Source organism: Henckelia pumila, chromosome 2, assembly GCF_033568475.1.
Source record: "Henckelia pumila isolate YLH828 chromosome 2, ASM3356847v2, whole genome shotgun sequence".
Taxonomy (NCBI): Eukaryota; Viridiplantae; Streptophyta; class Magnoliopsida; order Lamiales; family Gesneriaceae; genus Henckelia; species Henckelia pumila.
In genome coordinates, this window is record NC_133121.1 from 142978349 (window position 1) to 143002134 (window position 23786).

At 34.5% G+C, this 23786-nt stretch overlaps 2 protein-coding genes and 1 pseudogene across 5 annotated transcripts; 2 read left to right on the forward strand and 1 right to left on the reverse strand.

Moving 5' to 3' along the window:
- The first annotated feature begins 7094 nt into the window (after positions 1-7094).
- Positions 7095-10926, forward strand: LOC140881470 (CBL-interacting serine/threonine-protein kinase 3-like). 3 transcript variants are annotated; one of them, XR_012149962.1, is made up of 15 exons: positions 7095-7253; positions 7588-7795; positions 7893-7955; positions 8043-8114; positions 8761-8868; positions 8995-9075; positions 9214-9267; positions 9368-9493; positions 9569-9658; positions 9750-9872; positions 9953-10063; positions 10154-10267; positions 10373-10429; positions 10509-10595; positions 10674-10713. XR_012149962.1 is itself a non-coding variant. In XM_073286809.1 (15 exons), exons 2-15 carry the CDS (start codon positions 7598-7600, stop codon positions 10758-10760), a joined length of 1359 nt encoding a protein of 452 aa, XP_073142910.1. In that variant the 5' UTR covers positions 7095-7253; positions 7588-7597; the 3' UTR covers positions 10761-10926. The 3 variants fall into 3 exon arrangements, 2 of the variants coding, with proteins under 2 accessions (XP_073142910.1, XP_073142911.1); XM_073286809.1 differs by having other exon boundaries at positions 10521-10595; positions 10674-10926; XM_073286810.1 differs by lacking the exon at positions 7095-7253 and adding an exon at positions 7264-7498 and having other exon boundaries at positions 10521-10595; positions 10674-10926.
- Positions 10927-11055: 129 nt separating this feature from the next.
- On the reverse strand, positions 11056-13135 carry LOC140881472 (probable serine/threonine-protein kinase PBL3; annotated as a pseudogene).
- Positions 13136-19879: 6744 nt separating this feature from the next.
- LOC140881195 (uncharacterized) lies at positions 19880-23740 on the forward strand. Of its 2 annotated transcripts, none has more exons than XM_073286314.1 (4): positions 19880-20468; positions 20604-20701; positions 21755-21918; positions 21995-23734. In XM_073286314.1, exons 1-4 carry the CDS (start codon positions 19939-19941, stop codon positions 23084-23086), a joined length of 1884 nt encoding a protein of 627 aa, XP_073142415.1. In that variant the 5' UTR covers positions 19880-19938; the 3' UTR covers positions 23087-23734. The 2 variants fall into 2 exon arrangements, with proteins under 2 accessions (XP_073142415.1, XP_073142416.1); XM_073286315.1 differs by having other exon boundaries at positions 20183-20448; positions 21995-23740.
- The last annotated feature ends 46 nt before the right edge of the window (positions 23741-23786 follow it).

Here is a 23786-nt window from a genome sequence, read left to right on the forward strand (position 1 = left end):
ATGCACATCTCAATTGCAGAAGATTCAGACAATCGATCTTTGCAGTTAAGGCTCAAATTTCTCCATCGATTGATAAAGTCAATTACGGTTTCTTCTTTCCATTGTCGTGAGTTTGTTAGCTCAATCATGCTAACTACTCGTCGAGTACTGTAGAAACGATTGAGAAATTCTTGTTCTAGTTGTTTCTAACTATCAATTGAGCATGGATCCAGATAAGTGTACCAATCAAATGCATTCCCTTTTAGTGAACGAACAAATTTCTTGACTAGGTAATCTCCGTATGTCCCAGCATTGTTACACGTTTCAATGAAATGAGCCACATGTTGCTTTGGGTTTCCTTTGCCATCAAATTGTTGAAACTTTGGAGGTTGATAGCCATTTGGCATTCTTAAGTTATCAATCCTTTATGAATATGGTTTGACATAGGTGAGAGATGGCTTGGAGCTTTCGTCAAGTTTTTCTTTGATAGTACCCATGATGAAGTCTTTTAACTGGTCCATGGAAACTGACCCATCAGATGAAAAATGTAGGTCTTTAGTTTGTTCATTTTGTTTTTTCTTCAAGGATGACTCAGTTCCATCATTAGTTTCATCTTCTTTGTCCATGTAACTTGTATCAGTATGGTTTATCTTGTCCATCAATTTCACAATTTGGGAGTCTTGTTCTTGAACATATCTCGAGAGTCCCTCAATGGCCTTTGTTAAATTTTCTATTTGATCTTCTAAAGTTGTGGCATTTGTCACCATCACGCTTTCTATGTGAGAGTTCGGATGGGTCTCAAGGAAATGGGTTGCCTCCGAAGATACTTGTAATTTCTTGGACATACTTCTCGTGATGAATCCAAAACTTCCAGTAGAATTCATTGCAGAAATCTTCATGCTCGAGATATTTTATTAGTAGACATGGTGGCTTAAAGCTTTTGGTGAAGAGAAAAGATGAAGGGTTGAGATGGTCCCACTGGGCGTGCCAAAATTTGTAGCGCAAAATTCTTTATTTCTTAAAATTAAGAAATAGAAAATTGATACAAAGTGAATTTGAGAAATTAAATAAATATTTGTGGATACGATCTCTAAATAATCCCTTGATTTTTCTCTTCAATGACAATTTCTTGATGGATTTGAATTTCTTGAGTATTTGATCTTCTTGGAAGATTTGATGTCTTGAGATTTGATTTGATGTCTTGATAAAGTTAATTCAATGGGTTAACACCTTGATATCGAATTAAACTTCAAAATTTGAGAAGAACGCGATGAAATCCTTGAATCGCGCCTTGAAATTTGTTATCTTGAATTTGATGAAGAACACTATATTCTTGAATTTTATGAAGAACACGATCTTCTTGAATTTGATTTATTTGTTGAAGAACATGAACTTCTTGAATTTGATGAAGGACACAATCTTCTTGAATTTGATTTATTTGATGAAGAATGCGAGCTTCTTGAATTTGATGAAGAACACAATATTCTTGAATTTGATTTATTTGTTGAAGAACACGAACTTCTTGAATTTGATGAAGAACACGATCTTCTTGAATTTGATTGGTTTGATGAAGAACACGAACTTCTTGAATTTGATGAAGAACACGATCTTCTTGAATTTGAATGAATTTAAGTATATTTGAAGAAAAACACAATTAATCCCTTGAATCACGCCTTGATCTTCTCGAATTTGATGATTTTTAAGAAGAACGTCTTGAATTGCGCCTTGAACTTCTTGAATGTGACTTGAGAGAAAAATCTTGAATTCTTCTACTTCTTTGCTTCAGTCTTCTTTGTTGTGTTTTCTTCTTGATCATCTGCCCTCTATTTATAGCTGAAGGATGCAGATTCCTACCATTTTTATTTTATGAGGTGTCGCAGTTTGATTGGCTCCTCTTGATTTATTTGGTAATTATCTTCCACTAATCACAAGATTTGATTTTAAATACTAAAAATATTAGTATTTTCTTCTATTTGATGCAAGATTTGATCTCAAATACTAAAAATATTAGTATTATCTTCCAATTTGTGCAAGATGCAATCTTGATTTAAAAATCTTGATTTAATTATAAAATATATTAAAATATCAATTAATTAACTATTTATTTTTTAGGAATTTAATATTTACAAAAATAGCTAATTGGTTTATTGATATTTAATTATTTCGTACTTGCCATATTTGAAGGTTGACAAATTAATGCTCAAGTTAAAGACATGAACCGATAAGCAACGGGAGGAGCTTGAGCGCTCGAAATGACATTAAGTAAGTCTCAAATGAAGTGAGCAAAGACAACAAACCCATATTTATTAGAGCTAGGCAAGATAGGGGACCACGAGCGTGTAAATCACGCACCTCTTTCATTTAGGGCTCGTCCTCCCAAGACAACTCAAAACACGAAGCCGAGCTTACCTATATATACTTTGTTAAAACTTAAGCTTGAGCATCTCATGCTAATTAAGTATGTCAATGTGACACCAAAATTTGTTTACAGTCTTGTTATTCATAATATTTGCTATTTAACTTTGTTGGTGTGCATAGTATAGGAATGTAAAAATCAGGGAAATTTTGACTTACCGCATTTGTGAAATGTTGAAAAAAATATAAAACACTATATGTAAAATTAAAGATTTTTTCAAATCCTGCGTTTATTTCTAGATTAAATTTATGCACATGCATTTGTCCACTTTGTAGAGGGTTTTGGATCCATCTGGTTTTAATAAACAGAGGTCTAAAAAATCATTAATTTCATATAATAAATTGAGTATATTTTTTAGTTTTCACACGAGCTGAATGCCATTTGCCCAAAATTATGATTTTATCATCTCTTTCAGTTTTTGTCAACTCTGCGGCTATATTGACTTTCAAGAAATATCACTGCTACTAGTGCCCTGTAACGAGATACGGACATATATATATTAAATTCTTAGTTAATTTTTGTGTAAAAATATATGTTAATTTATCGATTTGATATTTATAGATTATATACAATTTTATTGAGATAATTTTAAGATATAGTAGAGCTAGAGAAATTGGAGAAATGATTGAGAGATGCACGAAAATTCCTAATAAACACGCATTATCTTATTCAGTGAGAGATCACAATAAACTAATTACTATTCTATTTATCTCAAAGCATAAAAAATATAAAAAAAAATTATTGAAATATTATTTCGAAATAAAGGTACTCTCTATAAATATCTACATATATTCTATAGATATCATTATAATTTTTTAACACACACTGGAATCTGGATATACATGCTTAATACTCGATAGAATAGTATAGTATGTAATTGGGTCCCTGCACAAATCGGTTTATAATTTTAAATAGGCTTGTTATAAAACAAGGACTATCAAATTTCGGCCCATATGCGGATTGTTGAATTGAATTTTTTGTACCGTAGCCTGAAATGGACCATTTTTTTTTTCCTTTCTTTTTACCTTGTCAAATGTACAGATTTCGGTAGAATTTGTCCTTATATTTTATACGAAAATTAATTTAACTGTTCGCCCATAAAAGTATGTAGAATATTTTATTGAAAACCAAATAGAACTTGAGTTTAGGTCGTTAAATACTTGTCATCGACTGATGAAATAAGTGCTAGTTGAGTTGATCCAGTATGGGGTGTTAAGAGTTCCCCCGTTATTTCATCAGTCGATGACAAGTATTTAACGACCTAAACTCAACTTCTATTTGGTTTTCAATAAAGTCTTCTACGTACTTTTATGGGCCAACAGTTAAATTAATTTTCTTTTTACCTTGTCAAATATACAGATTTCGGTAGAATTTGTCCTTATATTTTTTACGAAAATTAATTTTAACTGTTGGCCCATAAAAGTACGTAGAAAACTTTATTGAAAACCAAATAGAACTTGAGTTTAGGTCGTTAAATACTTGTCATCGACTGATGAAATAAGTGTTAGTTGAGTTGATCCAGTATGGGGTGTTAAGAGTTCCCCCCACACACACAAAAAAAATATGTTTAATTCTATACTTGAATATAATGAATATGATAAACAAAATACATAAGGCGATCAAGCATTATCTCCTGAATCATTTGTAAGTATTCTACTTTAATTTCTCGTGTGGATACTTCAAACCTGCAATTTTTAACCGTTTTTGGTACCATTAACGAGCTGATCAGGAGCAAGAGAGTCAAAAAATAATTACGATTCCGCGTTTCAAAAGTCTAAAGTTAAAATCGTGCAAGCATCTGCCGTCCAAATTTCATACTACGGTCGTCACCGCACGCTATCAACTCAAATTATATCTCTATTTTGTTCGATATGTGTCAGAATATGATTTGTCAAAAGTTCAAATCTTTCTTACATGAGGCAACAAGGGATTATAAGATTTCATCAATCAGTCAAATGATCAACGACTCAATCTGCTTCATTTTTATCGCCAAGCCAAGATGTTTGCGGATTTACCCTTGCATTATTATTTTTTTTATAACTTTGATAATTGATAATGTAAATTTATTAGTAATTTTCATATATCTATATTTTTTCCCACTTTTATATTTCTAATTTCTCCCTATTTTATCTTAAAATTCAATTTTTTTTCCATTTTTATATTTCCAATTTCTCCCTATTCGATCTTAAAATTGAAATGTTTTTTTTTTCCTTCTATTATAGCTTTTTTTTAATTTTTTTTAAAATTAAATAATTAAAATTTAAAATATGTGACCAAGTAAAAGCCCGTGCTACAGTTACTAATATATATATAATTAAATTGTTAAGGTATTACGCGTGTCATGATCCCACCTCTTTATTTGATACCGAATATTCTCTCTGATTCTATTGAATATTCAATATAAGAATAAAAGTTTGTTATACAGTGTGTTTGGATCACAGGAATTGGACGGGATTTGATGGGATTTGGAATTGGAAATACCGTTTTAGTGTTTGACAACTTGGGATTTCAAAACGGGATTGGTGTTTGATGGGATTTCATAGGATTTCAATTAGTTAAATGAAATCTTGACAAAATTGGTCGGATTTCACGGGATTTCACGGGATTTGAGTTTATAAAGCAATAAAATTATTTTTAATAATAAATTCATATACTTTACTTATAAATTTTAAGTTTTTTTTTATAATTTTTTTATAAAATATCATTTATCTAAAATTTATACTATCAAATTCCAAAATATATTTTAACTTTTTGCCAAACACAAAATGGAATTTCAATTCCATGGATTTTAAAATCCAAATACAATTCCAAATTCAAATCCAATTCCAAATTCCATTTTTTAGACATCCAAACACACTGTTATTTATCAGTATAAAAGTATATTCGAATCTAATCTAAATCTTATCGAATTTTAGTGTACATATAATCTCTTATCTAAAATTTATTATAAAAAAACCAAAATCATATTTCTTTGTAATTTTCAATTTTTAATTAGCTTTTGAGTTTGTTGGACGGAGGGGTGACCAATTCTTCCATAGTTTTTAATTTTTAAAAATTCTTTCTATGGTACGGGATTAATATTAATTTTCTAGAATATATATATATATATATATATATATATATATAAATATGACATTATTTGTCCCAACAGCTCATCACGTCATTTATTATATTTATTTATACTTGTATCATGTATGTCCCCAGTTTGATCAATAGTCGGTATACAAAATTTAGGTTTTGTTTGGTATAAGTATAATTAGTACTTGTACAACTTATCATATCCAATCTCGTGTTTTTTTTTTCATATTATTTATTCATCTATTAATTATTTATTTTACATCAATCAAATCATTAATTATTTATCTTAAATCAATCAAATAATTGAATTTAAATTACTATATTACCCTTATAAATAATATTATTTATATTTTATTTATTCTCAAAAATACAAAATAGTAATTTATATTTTTAATATAAAATTCAATCAATCAAATCAAATAAATTATAATCTATCAATCAAATCAAATACTAAATTAACTATCATTTTTTATTTATTTGATATTACATTATATTACTTACCCAATCATCGAACCAAACGGTGACGATACCATGTTAGAAATATTGACTTGTACCCAACTCACCTCAAAAGCTAGCTCAAGAGGTGAGGTTTGTCCTTGTTCATATAAAAAGAGTCAGGTTATTTAGCCAACCTCTGTGGGACACAAATCAATACACCAACACACCCCTCTCACGCCCAGGAATGAAACAACTGGAGCGTGGATATATTAATGGGTGACCAACACATAACGAGAACTAGGGCTTTAATACCATGTTAAAAATATTGACTTGGACTTAACTCACCTCAAAAGCTAGCTCAAAAGGTGAGGTTTGCCCTTGTTAATATAAAGAACTCCAGGTTATTTAGCCAACCTATGTAGGACACAAATCAATTGACATGTCGCTGGTTTTTAACCGTAGGCATTTTGCCAGGAAGTTGGTGGGCTCATCATGAATTAGGTCGGGGTGGCTGGTGGTTTCGGGATCCCGTAGAAAATGCTTCTTTTATGCCTCGGGTATTAGCCACAGCTTGTATTCATTCAGTAATTCAACCCCTTCTTCATTCTTGGACCTCGTTTCTTAATATTGTGACTTTTCCATGCTGTGTCTCAGGAACCTTTTCAATACGGTCTGGATAGTTTTAAACTATCCTATCCATAAAGTAGTAAAATAAAAAAATTATAGATATATTTTTATAGATTAGATCGAGTAAAAATTTGTCTCACAAAATTAATTCAATATCCAACAATTTTTTTGTGTAAACTTCACGTAAGTAATTTGTTCAAACTACAACAATAGTATGACCAAAAATATTGTTAACGTCGAACAAGGTTTGCCTAATGCATTTATCTAACTAGCACAGTTTGTAATTAATTCAAGAGTTTATTCATTGCGCATCGAAATTTAATTCTCACGCCATAAATAAAAATGATTGATGACCGTTTATTATTTACATCACATCCAATTTATATAAAAAAAATGTTGTGGGTCCCATGTTTTGATCCGTACATATCGTACTCGTCTCTGTACTTGCGTGCCAAGTGTGCGGCCACGTCCCCACCCCGTGTAGCGACCGTGTCTATTGAAGCTGAAGAACATGCATCGTCCCACAAAACTCCGAAACCATCACCATCACTAGAAATTTCATCGAACCCGCGAAAAAGTATTACTCCCATGTGCCATTCATTTGTCATATTTTGTGAGCAAATCTTGATCAGCCCATTAATTGAAGCCAATTTTGATCGTTCGATTCTCAAGCTCCATCTTGAACTACTTTTACTTCCAAGTATCCAACTTTCTTGTAAGTGGTTTTCTGGAAACCAAGTACTGTTCTTTGCACACTGATTTTCTTTTTGTTATTTCCAACATTTTCTTGGCTTTTGTTGGTTTCGGAGTGGTTGCGTTAACGATGGATATTGTGGGTGTGTTCTTAGTTTGAGTCTTGTTTGAAAAGTTGTGAGCTTACATGGTGTTTGAATATTTTTCTGAAACGGAACTTCTGATTGAATCAGTCCCTGAGTACTATTGCTAAACGGCATCAAATATGTAAGAGTGTGAAACTTTATTGAATATAGTGAGAGGAGGTCTTTATAGCATTTTGTCAAAGGTATGAATAAAGTGAACTTGGTGTGCAGAAAACTGAATATGGATACTGCTTTTGCAAATTCAAATGAAAAGCAGTCCAAAGTTGGGCGCAGAATTGGAAAATATGAGGTTGGAAAGACCATTGGCCAGGGTTCGTTTGCAAAAGTGAAACTAGCTAAGAACTGCGAGACTGGACAATCCGTGGCTTTAAAGATTCTTAATAAGGATATGGTCCTCAAGCGCAAAATGACTGAACAGGTTGTTGAATCATCCAATGCCAGCAAGGGTGACTTCTTAGTTCTTAGTTCTTCTTGAAGTATTAGCTTGATAACGAGTTTATGCATAAATTTTGCAGATTAAAAGGGAGATAGCGACAATGAAGTTGATAAAACATCCCAATGTTATTCGTTTGTATGAGGTCAATCTCATCTCTGGCTCTGAGAGAGAATTTACGATCCGTGTCTATTGTTTTTCGAGCTAGCCTGTTATTCTTGTCTTTCTTCAGGTGATGGCGAGCAAGACCAAGATATTCATTATCATGGAATATGTCACAGGAGGGGAGCTCTTTGATACAATTGTAAGATGAAACACAAACATGTCTTGGCAATTTCACCTTCTTATGAAACAATATATCTGGTAGAAAATCATGCTTAATTTTGTGTGACAACTGACGATCCCATCTTGGCTCCACGACTTAAAAGTTTGATGGGCTCTCCTAAGTCCCACCTGATAGGCTAGTTTTTTTTAGAGTTTGGACTATCCGCTTGGGCATATGACCTAAATTCCGTGCCTTGGTTACACTGTTGGAATATTGTCCCACGTTGGTAGGATAGAGTTCTTGGGAGCCCTTAATATAGATAAGGACAACTCTTACCTCTTGAGCTATCTTTTGAGGTGAGTTAGGTTCAAGTCAATTTCTAACATGGTATCAGAGCCCAGATCCTCTGTGTGTGTTGGATCGCCATAATTGGGCTGCCTATAGGTAGGCAACCCGTTAATATCTCTATAGGTAGGATAGAGAGACAACCCTCACCTCTTGAGCTAGCTTTTGAGGTGAATTAGATCCAAGTCAATTTCTAACATACACCATGAGTTTTCCATTATTGCACTGAGTGGATTTTGATATTTTTAAGTTACTCTTGACACACTCAGTTTCGGTAGTAAAATTTTACTAGAAACATTTATTTAACTCGTCTGAAACATTGTGTTTGTAATTGGTGAAGGCAACACATGGAAAGATGCAAGAAGATGAAGCTAGAAAATATTTTCAGCAGCTCATTAATGTTGTGGATTATTGCCATAGTAGAGGAGTCTTTCACAGAGACCTCAAGGTAGGTGACTTTGCTTTTAGAATATCCTTTTAGCATTTCTTTTGGAATATTTTAACTGGATAAGTCACATTCAAACCCTGCATTAGAAAATTCCTACGTATGTTTACTCTTCCCTAACTGGTGCAGCCGGAGAACTTACTACTGGATACTGCAGGAAACCTCAAAGTTTCTGATTTTGGACTCAGTGCTCTATCCCAGCAAATCAAGGTGAGTATCAGATTCTAGAGGATTATTTTTGTCACTCACTACCATAGTCTTGTGTGCGGTTCTTTTATGCTTTACGCTGAACATTTTCACCATATAATGAAAGAATGATTCAATTACACGAAATGATTAATTTGGCAGGATGATGGTTTGTTGCACACAACATGCGGAACTCCAAATTATGTTGCTCCTGAGGTAAAATAAAAAAGTTGCAATACTCTCATATCTTGGATTATATTGAAACAAATCTTTTTCTCTCTGATATGCTCTGATAAATGGGATAATATCTCCATAGGTTCTAAACGATCGAGGTTATGATGGAGCAACTGCAGACTTGTGGTCTTGTGGAGTCATACTCTTTGTTCTGCTTGCAGGTTACTTGCCTTTCAACGATTGTAGTCTAACGAGACTATATTCAAAAGTGAGTGTTTTTTTCTAGTGTATCTTTTTCCCTTGTCTCTAAAGTTCTCACTTTTTCTAACCATAACATGTCCAGATATCTTCTGCAACATTTACTTGCCCTTCCTGGTTTTCCAGTGGTGCCACCAAATTAATCACTCGGATTCTCGAACCGAATCCTGTGAAAGTAAGGCCAATGAAAAAGTCATCTTATTACTTCAACACGTCCAAGTAAAATTGAATTTTTGCAAGTTTTATATGGTTCTTTTGCTTTGCAGCGAATTACCATCTCTGAAATTCTGGAAGATGAGTGGTTTAAGAAAGATTACAAAGCATCAGTTTTTGATGAGACAGAAAATGTGAACTTGGATGTTGTGGAAGTTTTTTCGAAGAATTCTGAAGTGAGATCAAACAGACTACTTCGCAGCCAAAGAAGAAATTTGAAATCGGAAAAGCTTATATTTGAGTTTCTTATTCGCAGGAACATCTAGAAACAGAGAAAAACGAGGAGCAGCCAACTGCTATGAATGCCTTTGAGTTAATTTCCATGTCAAAAGGCCTCAATCTTAGGAATCTATTTGATATAGAGCAGGTGGGTATTCTTGTTTCCCCTCCATAAATTATGCAAATATATTTATAGAAACGCCATACATAATCTTTTGCTGGTATGGCAATGATACAGAAATTCATGAGGGAAACGAGGTTCACTTCTAAACGTCCAGCCAATGAGATAATCAAGAAAATCGAACAAGCTGTTAAACCTCTAGGCTTTGATGTTCACAAGAAGAATTATAAGGTATTACTGAATTTTCCCGGGTACACCCGTTCCAGTTTTGACTTTTTGAAATTTCAGTCATATTCTTGCTACTTTTTTGGACCCATTCTTTCTACTCATTCTCAGATGAGCCTTCAAAATAATAAATCTGGAAGAAAAGGCAACCTTAATGTCGCCACTGAGGTATTTTCGGTCACTTCACGCTGCATTTCATACAAAAATCAGTATCCAGATTTCAGATAAGATGTGCTCATAACACAAGCATCGTGCTTAGGTATTTCAAGTTGCCCCTTCTTTCCACATGATCGAGGTAAGAAAGGCAAAAGGAGATACTTTGGAGTTCCACAAGGTACACTCAGTTCTGTTTTCGAATTTCTTTAAAAAGCACCTTGCGGGTTTTTGTTTATTTGGTGTTTTCCCTATGCAGTTCTATACAAATCTGTCGACCTGTCTTGAGGATGTAGTTTGGAGGACCGATGAGGACATTCAAGAAACAGGAAAGAGGTATTCTTGATTTACATGAAACAAATATGTCCTGAGTGTAATATATGCTCCTTGCAAACCACAATAACAGTTGCAAAACGGGGCATTTAGCGAACGACGCGAATTGGTGTATTTTAAGAAGCTAGATTTGCATATTGTTCTAAATTTTTGGAGCATTACAAGCGAAATTTTCTGAAGCTACATATCTATATTTCCTCTGTATCCAAAGAAGTACCACCAGTTGGTCACGAAACATCAAAACCAGTACTGAACATCCAAAAAATGAAAAAAATCGAGGGGCATTCATTTTTTAAATTCAACTCCCCTTAACGTGATGATCCATCGTGCCTAATGGTATTTTTGTGTAGCTTTAACTTGTTGAAGCTCGAATAGAACCTCAGCCATCGAAGGCCTATCCTGAGGGTCATTATTTAGGCACCTTAACGCGAGGAAAGATGCAGCCTGCGCACTCTTTTTGAAATACTCTCCCCTTAACCTTGTATCCATGACTCTTGAAAATTGCCTCGAATCACCTATAAACGGCTTAGCCCAATCTACTAAGGCACCTCCAATGGTCGCATCGCCTTGTGCTCGTTTACCTGATAGCAGCTCTAGCAGAACCACCCCAAAGCTGTAAACATCACTCCTAGGAGACAAATGGCCTGTGATATTTAAACAAACATGTAAAATCTTGGCTAAGTTCAGTCTTATTGAACACAAATTATTGACTTAAAGCAGTGAGATGGTCTGAGAAAATGACGGGAAAGACCTATAGCCAGATATTCTGGTGCAGCATAGCCTAATGTACCGACAACTCTAGTTGAAACATGACTTCCATCTCCGGTGGGACCCTTTCTTGCTAACCGAAATCTGAAAGCTTTGCATGAAATTTCTGGAAAGTGCAAGCATGAAATTCCTTATGCCATCATTTGACAGAAAGTTTGGGACTGGTGCTGATACAAAGTAAATCATGTGTTCCAATGCATACCGAATCGATTAGTATGTTAGACGGCTTCAAGTCACGGTATATTACATTGGCGTCTAGACTGTGCAAGAAGGTCAATCCTCGTGCAATGTCGACTGCTATTTGCATTCGCATAGTCCAAGCCATTGGTTGCACCCCTCCTGGACAAAAAAATGCATGAAGGTGCACAAATTTAGTATTTTTCTTTTCAGAAAAAGCTCCTTCAAAGGATCAAAATTTGTGTAGTTCGGAGTTCTTTGAGAAAATGAATATCCCATAAAGGAAAGAAAATGTGAGGAAAGATTCACTTTTAAACAAATGGTTCTCCAAGCTTCCTTTTGGCATGAATTCATAGACCAAAAGCCTGTTCCTGGATTCCGAGCAGTACCCAATTAGCTTCACCAGATTTTCATGGTGAAGCTTCCCTAAAAAGTTCAGCTCAGTCTGCAAATTTGATAGCATTTCAAGAAGGTCAGATCTCCCAAATGTCAGGGAAAAAAGTGCAGAATATCTTGACAAACAAATTTCCAAGAAACTCATCAAACTCACAAGCCATTCCTTGTGCCCTTGAAAGCTTTGTGCCTTAAGTTTTTTGACAGCCACAACCATCCCGATTCCGGGCTTGCTCGGAGCCAATGTGCACTCGTTGATCCATCCTTTGAACACATAGCCAAAACCTCCCTCTCCAATGAGACAGTCAGAGGAGAAGTTTTTCGTGGCATTTCGTAAACCATCCAAGGTAAATGATTTCAGGTTGCTGGATATGGGTTGATCGTTTACTGATACCGCGGAATCATCGTATAGCTTGCCCGAATTTGCCCCCTTTGAACCCTTTTTTGCATGGCCAGGAGCCACGGCTATCCTTGATCCTAAAGAAAATATTAAAATGGTGTAAGTTGGTACAGTTTATGTCGCTACCAGTTTTTAATCCTTGCATCGTCTTTAAACTTTATACCGAAAAAAGTTCAATTTCCATTTGCTTGCAGAGGTATGAAAAACAGAGGAGTAAAGTAGAAAAATGAAAAGTGAAGAATTCATACCAGAATCTGGATCATCGATCTGAGCAACACTTCCGAAGCAAATCCCCATATGATCCGAATAAGTGATTTGGTCGATGGAAAAAGAAATATAAAGAAGTGAAACAAACCCATTAAAAACCAAATCAATATGGTGCTCCTAATAAAATATTGGAATTTGGAGAGTATGACGAAAATCTCGATTGATTGTAAGCATTGATTTTTGACTGCCATGCATGGTTGTGGAATGTTGAACATGTTCCATTGCAGGCCGACGACTGGTCCAACATCTCCCATTTTGACCTTTTTTCAACCGGTCCTTCTATTTTTGTTTTTATCTTTCAATGCATATTTTTAGGTACGGCTTTTCCATCTTAAACTTCGAAAAAAAATTGTGTTGGTAAATTTTTTTAAAAAAAATTCCAAAAATATCTGTCTCATCTTTTGTTTGGAAGACAAAATATATCACAATTTTTTTTATTAAACATTCTCCCACTTCTTAGTCAATTGGGTAAGTCTCATGTCACATAGTGTCACGAATCTATATCTTTAAGATTGATTGACTCGGTCCATATTTACAATAAAAAATAAAATTTTTTGACATTTGACATAAAAATTTAACACTTTTTATAAATAGAATAAGATATATATCTCAAAAAATGACCCATAAAATTGGATCATAAGAGTTTTGTCGATTCAATTTTATCCAAATTAAACAATCACGCCTTTAATTTCCCCACTCTGATGAACATAATAACGATTCTCAAATCTCTATATCTCGGATTTATTGTTGAATTTTGCATATGCTTCGACCGCTCGTGTATATTACGAATGAGATTGTAAATAAAATCGATATAATTTGCTTTAAATCAAAATTTATCTTGTATATAATATATTAACAAAATCGCACGTAAATATAAAATGTAAACCAATTTATAAAATATTAGTGGATGAATGGTACTGCAGGTGATCATTTTAAAATTCATACGAAATCGAACAAAGTCTAAATTCATATAAAAAATATTACTTACATGTTATCATTTATCTATCTTTACATATAGAAAATAAGAACATCTTAAGTATGCAAAATAATAATAATAATAATAATGATGATGATGATGATGATGATGACGACGATGATGATGGAAGAAGAAGAAGAAGAGCATCTTACTCAATCTCTCACGACGCATCAAAATTTTTCTCTTTATTTTATTTCCCATAATAATAATAATAATAAAAATAATAATAGAAGATCATCTTAGATCAGTTTCTTACTCCATCCGTCCCAATTATATTGTCCACGTTTTCTTTTTTGTTTGTCCTAAATATATAGTAATATACTATATTTAGTAATATTTTTTTACATTTCTTTACTAATATACTCCTATTAATTATATCTTGAAAATTGTGCAATAATTTTTTAATACATTGAATAGGGATAAAATAGGAAGTTTATATTAAATTTGCTTTCTCAATACATTTTTCTTAATCCGTGTGAAAATCCAAAGGGGACAATATATATGGGACGGAGGGAGTACAACGTATCTAGGGATGTAAACGAGCCGAGCCGAGCCGAACAGTATTAGGCTCAGGCTCAGGCTCGGGCTCGACTCGTTAAGTATATGTCGAGGCTCGGGTAGGGATGTAAACGAGCCGAGCCGAATAGTATTAAGCTCGGGCTCGGCTCGTTTGGTACCCGAGCCCGAACCGAGCTTTTATCATAAAGCTCGGCTCGGCTCGGCTCGGCTCGGCTCGGCTCGGCTCGTTTACTACATATGTCGGCTCGGGCTCGGGCTCGGCTCATTTATCGTATTAAACGAGTCTGACTCGAGTTTGGCTCATTAAACGAGCTGGTTTTCAGGCTCGTTAGCTCGTTTAACAGGTTCGTATTCTGATTCGTTAAGTGGGCTCGGGCTCGTTTTCGAACTTGTGAAGCCTAAATACAATACAATACATCTCTATAAATTAATTATAAACTAAAATTAAATTTTTCTTAAATACAATAAAAATGAAAAACATAATTTAAAAAAAAAAAAAACGTCTCCAAAAAAAGTGACTTTTTGGTGTTAAAGAAAAAAGTTCTATAACTTCCATTTGAACACCAAACCGAGATTCCAAACCGATTTATTCCAAAATTCAAATAAACACATTGTCATTAATTCTTGCTAAACCAAGAATCTTCAAATTCTAGGTAAGGACGTCGCTCTTGATCAATTCATATCAGCTCCAGTTTTGAGGTGATCAACATACGTTCCACCTCCAGATAAAATGATCGGGGAAGGTCAACTCGATCCAATCAGAATTCAGACGTCGATAGACAAAGCATAACACTGCTCGGCATTCAAATCTGCAAACAACTCTCAAGAATCTGAAAGATCAGTACGACTCTTCGAACAGATAAAAATTTCATCGATAAGAATAGTCACAATTTCATCTCAATATCTCTGAAAGATCCGGCTCCTAAAATTCATAATCACTGCAGGAGCGCCTGCCAAATCAACGGCAAAACAAAGTTCAAGCGACCATACCTCATTCTGATTCCGGTCTTAGGAAGATGATATTCTAATTTCAATTCAAGTTGAAGTCAATCTGACGAATCAGAATCAACACTGGAAGCTCATCCTGCTATATCATCGTCTGCAAATTCTGTAACCACTAGTGTATCAACCAGATCAGGTTAAAATTCAGGACATCATCTTCAAACATCAAGAATTCTTCCGCACATTTCAGAGTCGGAGGGTTAAAACAACTGAAATCTCATCAATAATGCTTCCATCAGTGACAGATAGATATCCATCTGATCAGTCGCAGTATACTCTATCCTGTCTGGATTCTATGCAGTTCGATTCTTGTTCAATATACATCAAGCACATATATCTCATACTCAAGAGAGTTAGGACACAATTACCTCGATCTTCCAACATTCGGTGTCCAATTACTTCTGTTCTGCTTACTCAAATCATACGACTGAATCCGGATTCAAACAGGAATAAATACATTTCGTATCTCAATTAATTCATGTTTTATCAATTAAATCACAAAAACATGTAATTCAATTTAATTCTGAACTAATAAAGCATGCTCGCATGGTATTTAAATAAATCAATTTAAATAACTCAATCACATGCGAGAATTCAATTCATGCGGACTCGATCTACCTCGCTCACTTCTAGTTCAACCAAGAACTTATCGCTCTGATACGACTTAATGTGAGATCTCAGTTCTAAACATCTAATCTCGGATTAAACAACAATTGAGTATACAAGATCTAAGATTAAAAGCAATTAAAGTTTTTTTTAAAAAGGGTGCCGCACTCGGACGGTAGAAAACTACCGCTCGGGCACGGCCAAAACAACAGCCTTGCTGTTTTGCTCAAAAAGGGGTGCGCTCGGTCTGCTAAAAACTGCAGACCGGGCGCCTATTGTACCAGAACAAAAAAAACATAAATTAACTCGCCAACTAAAACCAAAATCCATTCCAAACATAATAAGATTCATAATACATGCAATGACAACATTCAATCCACAATATTCGAATAATAGGAACTACAACATCAACAAGTTCGAGTTCTAACATGCTTCAAATCATAAACTAGATTGACATGCTGATTCTACTTCTAAACCGAGTTCCACTTCTATCTTTCACTCTTGATTCTAACCAAGTCTTCGCTGACTCGATCCTGCCCCACCTGTTGCCAAGTACACATACAAAACAAAGCAACAGCCGGATAACTCCGGTGAAAATGATATTCCCAGTAAAAGAAACATTACATGCAATACAAATAATATATCAATAGCATGATATAAAGACAACATATTCAATGCTAATACGAATGAAATGCATGTCTTTAAAATAGGAATATCAACTCTGATAATCAAGAAATTGCTGCTCTGTTTTTGGAATCCCGAGGATGAGATCACGTAAACAACTCACCGACTCTCCCGATCGAGGTGGTGCTACGTATCTCCATCCTCTAGACTTTGGTGCGACTATAAGGAGTATGCTGACACTAGGCGAACCTCTACGCCTAGGCCACTCAATTAAAGCCCTCAAAACGTCTAACATAAAAGGGTCGTTCTGCCCGATGAAATCAAAGGTTTGGCTCAAGATGAATGCATAAAAAAAAATAAAACATTAAGCCATATAACAAAAGCTCAAACAACAAAATACATGTTCCATATTCTAGAACAAGTATTGATGCAATCATGCAAGTATGTGATTTTTAAGGAAAAACTCAAGAACCAACTATCTTGAGTGTGCTATCCCGCTAAACGATGACTGCTTGTACCTTTCAATTTGAGTAGCTCCAACTCTGGACAAACTACAATAAGATATTATATCAAAATCTATACAACCTAAAACAACAACAAACGCTCAAAGTAAACTCTTTATCGTTCTTCGTCTAACTCTTCGACAATTGGCTGCTGCTAACTCTGGGCTCGACAAACTTCAAACGAATCTGTACGGATACAAAAGATGATCAACAACGACGATCAACTCATCAAATGCCAAAGTTATACAACTCAAAATGGTTCGAAATCCAAAAACTCAAACCGGCGGCATAACGGATATAACTGATAAAACCGAAAACACAAACAGCAGTACAGCATTGCAAACAACTCAAATCAATGCTAAAACAACAATAACAACTCAAATCCAACACATCTCAAAATCTCCATTTTCGAATTAGGCTTCCAAAAATCATAACAATTCCGAACGACGCTCTATTTCAAAACCGACTGAGAATAAACGATAAGAACTCCTTCAAGAACAATATAACCGAAACTCAATCGATTCTAACAACATCCGAAAATAAAAGTGCAACTGATCGAAGAAATCACAAAGCTTGAAGAATGGTTTGGGGCGCAACAATGGTGGAAGGAGGCGAGATGGAGAGGAAGAAGTGAAGACAATTCCTTATATTTATATCTAATAAACTTGATATTTGCATTTTAGTCCCTGAAAAATTCGAAATTTTAAAAATAGACTCTGATCAAAATCAAGTCGGCTCTTGAATTCTGCAATCTCCGATTATCTCAAATAAACTCAATTAAGATAAATTTGGGGCGTTACATATATAATATTATAGAAAAATTATATTACTTTGTCAGAAAATATATATTAGTACTTGATTTACTATAATTTATTTTCAGTCAGTTATTATATTTATATTGATATATAATTATTTTACCATACATAATAATACAAGTCTCTTGTCAAATCGTCTAACGGATATTTATTCGTGAGACAAGATGATCTGTTTCATATATAGAGTGAAAGATAATATTTTTGACATAAAAATAATATTTTATGGTTCAGATCAAATATGATATCTAATGTACCAAAAAAATACAAGTACTCGAACTACGTAAATTAGAGTATAAAACCCAACTGGTTTGTAAGCTAAACCTAAAAAACGTGAGGTGTGTAAGCTGAACCTAAAAAGCGTGAGGTGTGTAAGCTGAAACTTCATATGTCAAAACTTTGTAATCGTGGAACCGTAAGCTGTAATGGTATGGATCATCATCTGCGTCACAAACACTCGTCAGAGGCGCCGGGTATGCACTACGACGCTCAAGTCAGCGAAGAGCACAATGATAATCTCCAAAGATAAGAGAACTCAAGTTAGATAGCAAAAAATCAAAATGTATAGCCTTGAAAATGAGAGACACATCTATTTATAGATGTTTTACGAATGCTTAACGAGCTTGAACTCTTGTATCTTGGGCTTATAAAAGTTGACTTATTTAATTAAATAATATATTGGGCTTCCATCCCATCAATATTTTTATCACAAAAAAATTAACTATAAAACGGTCTCACAAGAATTTTTGTCATTATTTATTAAAAATATTCAAATCAATCTTTATAGTGTACCTACTCCTAACCATAAATTATTTTCGGCTATCTTTTTCTTAAAACGGTTTTTGTGCTGGATTTGAATCGAATCTGTGATCTATTCGTGGTCGAACTGATTTAATTGATTGATCTGGTTCGATTTTAAAATCTGATTTGAAGACGGTTGTAAAAGTATCATAGACAATATACCATTTATCATAATTATTGTAAAAAAAAAAAACAAAAAAAACAAACAAACAACAAAGTATAGACAACCAAAATAACCTTTTATGATTTTTTTTAACTCCATTATGATATTTTATTTATCAAATAAAACTATACAATTTTTAAATTTGAGAGATATTTTTGATAGTTGAAAACTACACCATGCCATCAAATCAGTTGTTCTGGGTTTCTCAACCTTGATAATAATAATTATAAAAAAAAATACTAACATTTTTATGTACGCGATTCAATCATGCTAAAAAATAATAATTTTTGTGTAATAATTTTATAGATGATATTATAATAAAAACTTAAAAAAAAAATTTGGACATTAAATTTTCTATTTTACGGTGAAATGATTTTTTTTTGAAATCATGATTATTTTTTAAAATTATATATATATGTATGTATAGTAATTACAGTAGAAGTGTCAAAACAGGCTAATATGACGGAACGACGCACAACTCGTCGTAACTCATCATTAGGTGGTGCAGGGCGGGACGACCCATATTTTAGACAGGTTGAAAAAACACCAACACAGTATTAGGCGAGGCGGCCGACATTTTAGAAAGGTTGAGAAATATTCAACCCAACACACCTAATTTTGTACGACGAAAAGAGTCAAGACGATGAATCTAATTTTGACACCTCTATGTACACTATATAACATAAGACTCAATATATATTATATACTAGTGACTTGCACATGCAATGCGTGTGTTTATTAATATATGTATTATTAAATTATAGAAGATAAAATATATGTAATATTTGTTATTATTATTATTATTTTATTTTTAAAAAAAATATACTCAAACAATTAAACATATGGTGAGATTTATTTTTCAAAATCTGAAAATCAACACATTTGATTTTTAATTAAAAATTACTTTATTAATGGAGGGTAATTTTGGAAATCCACTTAAAAATACTAAAATAATTACTATAACCTCTCATTTTATTAAATAGTACTAGATAACGTAGATTTACACTTGTAAAAAAACAAATGTGGATTTTCTAATTAATTTCAAAAATATTATTATTCAAAAAATAATAATAAAAACATCCAAGTTAGTTTAACTTGGGCCATTGGCGTGTACACTCCATTTGTCTTTCACCTCTGCTTCGAACTAACTTTTACGTGCAGGCAAGATTTGGTGGCTTCAATGGCGCCTGCTCCCCACAAACGCAAAGCGATCCCTCTACTGCTCATGCTCCTCCTTGTCTCCCTCTCCATGTTATTCATCTTCTCCCTTTCCCCCTCAAACCCGAAGCCCCAAATCCAACCCCTGCTGCGTCGAAACCCAATCCCCAACCTGAACCCGAACCAGAACTTCACCTTCATCATCAAAGTCCTCACCTTCGACCGTCTGGAATCCCTCTCCCGCTGCCTCACCTCTCTCTCCAAAGCCCACTACGATATCAACGATAAAGTTCATCTACACATATTCGTCGATCATTTTCGGCAAGATTCATCTGATGGGTCGGTGGATTTGGACCAAAAATTGAATCTTTCCGGGAAGATTCTCGATTTTGTTGATGGGTTTGATTGGAGTTTTGGAGAGAAGTTGGTGCATTATCGAACTGCAAATGCTGGGCTTCAGGCGCAGTGGATTGAGGCCTGGTGGCCCACCTCGGATCACGAGTTTGCTTTTGTTGTTGAAGATGATCTGGAGGTTTCTCCACTCTATTATAGGTTTTTCTATTTGACCTGTTTACTGATTTTGATTGATTATACGCCTCGAGTATGTTTCTGCTTCATTATGCTGCCATTCGTGTCTAGGATCGAAGCTGCGTCATAATGATATGTTGTATTTGTTTCTCGTGATAGGTTTCTGAAGGCTTTGATTATGAACTATTACTATAATGCCTCCAATTTTAGTCCTTCGATTTACGGGGCATCGTTACAGCGGCCTAGGTTTGTGCCAGGTAATGTCTTTCCCTTTCCATTTTGTTTCTGGTTCCTTACTAGGATATGAACTTGTTGAAGTGAGTTTTGCTAGTTAAGCGGGTCAGTATTATTTTCTTGTTGCCTTATATGTATATAAACTGCTAGAATGATTTTATGATATGGGCATTTTATTTTAAATGAAGAGAAATGGAACGAAAGTTTTTCTTGCACATTTATGATAATTTTAATTGTGATACGAGGAACTAAATGCCTGAAAATGACTTTTAATTATACGTATTATTTGTCATGTAAAAATGATGGATTTGTTTGTTTACACTCACTAGTTTCTACTGGTGTGGGTTGCGTAAATTTTGAGATGGTGTTTTGACCAGATTTTTAGTGTTAGTTGATAAAATTGTATTGTTAGTTTTGCCTATGAACAAAATACTAGGAACGCTATTATGAACATTTTACTAGGGAAAGTTGTAAAATACTATGAACATTTAACAGGGAAAGTTGTAAAATTTACTGAACGTCGACGGATAAAGAGTTTAAATTAACTTGAACCTCAGTACATAACAGCTAAAAAAATGCATTAGAACATTCTGGTACAATACATATTTGTAGGAAACCAAATTTCACGGGATATAGATCAGATAATGCATGCATCACTTCTCTTACTTTGGTTGTTTCTTTAAGAACATTTGAGACCCTCAGTTAAAGCATGCGCCGAGGTAATAGAGGACTTCAGTATGCTTAAAGCCTACAACAACAAAATGTTCGTAATCTGAAGCTGATTTTGCTTTTATAATTAGATCAAAATCCCAAATATTTATCCTCTTCTTGGGGTTTCTTTTTCATTTTCAGTGCATGACGGAATTTTCAACGCCCCATAATGTATGTTGCCCTCTTTAAGAAGCAGATCAGATGATTAATGCAGTTAATTATTCTCACGGGCCTCATCTGTCCTACTTCGTCTTTCATTTTGTGTGCTCAATCCTTCAAGTTCTGTAGTGATTCCCGTGGATATGTTTGTAGTATGGGTGGTGGTTAAAGTTTTTCCTGACATATTTTATGATTGCTCTGCGCAGGTAAACATGGAAACAAAATGAAATTGGACGATGGAACTTGTATTTTCTTGTATCAGCTGGTTGGCACTTGGGGCCAGCTTCTGTTCCCAAAACCTTGGAAAGAATTCCGCCTGTGGTATGACACACATAAATCAAAAAACATGAAACCGTTCTTGGAGGGAATGGTAACATTTTTTATTAATCACTGTACTATTTCATTCTTCATTTCTCTGTCCTTAATTTTCGTTATTGCTGAATCAGGTGACAACTGGCTGGTACAAAAAGTTGGGAGAGAAAATTTGGACTCCCTGGTTCATTAAATTTATCCAATCTCACGGGTACTTCAACATTTATACAAATTTTCTTCACGAGAGAGCACTAAGCATCTCTCATAGGGATCCGGGTGTCAATTATCGGAAAACAGCGGGGCCAGATTCTTACTTGGTGGATGAAAATTCTAGTGATTTTAGCTTGTTGAAGCTATCTCCTCCGAATGATCTAAAGTGGTATGATTTCTGCTTTAGACAGGTGCTTACTAATAGAATTGTGGATAATTCGCGCAATCTTGGGCCTATCCTTCAATCTGTTCAGAAAAATAACTCTGTTATACTAGTAAATCTATATAGAGTACACGAGGCAGTTATCAGGAATATGCTCTGCCACTTTGAAAAGCTGAATGTTCGAAATTATGTATTCGTTGGCCCAACGTCTCATGTCTTGCTAGATCTCGCAAGAAGGGGTCATCCAGTGATTGATGCAGGCCACTTTTCTGATGTTATCAACCTTGCCAAGTCTATCACATTTCAGGATTCAACCGCTGAACTTATCAAAGAGATTTTAGTGAGTGCTTATGTGACTAGAAAGAGTTTGGATCTTGGTTATAATACTTGGGTGCTTGAAGGAAATATGCTTCCTCGTACTGGTGATTCATTTTATGATTCATTTGGCCGTGGAAATGATGTTTTTATTGGTAAGACTGCTGGACTTCTTTTTGTCCGGAGCTCATCCTTGACTTTGAAGATTTGGGCTGACGATTTTGTGTACAAGATTGTTTCACAGCTTGATACGTTATTAAAGGACGCGGTGACTCATGACAGCATCACGTTAGATGTGGTCGAGAAATTACTGGAGCAGCAGAGAATCAAGTTTGATGACATTGATGCAATGCACCTTGGCTTGAGTTTTGGAATTGTTCATGCTAACTCAACCACATCATTTAGGAAAGAAAATAAATTTGTATACTGGTCTTCTGAAACAAAGTTGGATGTAATACAAAGGCAACTTGAACATTTAGATCTGTGGGTCGTCGATAGCGATTTTTCTTGCGTTGGCGTTTTTTGTCAACCATCATAGTATTTGATGTTATGATTATTCTTTTCTGACATCATGTCTATTGGAGAACAGACCTATTCTTTTCCTTAAATGTTTAGCGTGCGTGAACACTCTCAACTGCAAAAGAGCAAAGTTTAGAAGATAAAGAGATTGACTCCTCACTATTGAATGCAATTTTTGTGGCAATCAAAGTGTGATACAATGTTGGTCTGATTGCTAGAGCAAGCTAGTTGGCAGCTTGGCGGAGAGAACATCTGAAAGCATTGCCTTTGTTTCTAGTTGGCAGCTCGGTGGAGAGGACATCCGAAAGCATCGTTATTGTTTCTGTTGGAGCAACGGCAAGCTGGATTTTAAAACTTGTTTCATACAGAACTACCAAAAATTTGTGTATATTGAAGATGGTTCTGGAATTTGGTGAGAAACCACAAATTAGCATTTGGGACAAAATGGGGAAAAAAACATCATTCCCGAGGCTTACATGACCTTAGTAACTCTTATCGGGTATGTAGCTATTAATTAGATGATCAAATTTTGTGCTGCGGATGAACTTTTTGTGTTGTATTAGGTTTCTGATACGATTCAGTCTTTTGAAACTTGAGATTGGGGCAACAGTTTAGGAGTTACCTATTTCCGTCACTTTAAATTTGATTTTTTTATCGACTCTTATCTGGTACTTGTATCTTCCTTGGGGTCTTAAGATCAACTGAAAACACAATCAATT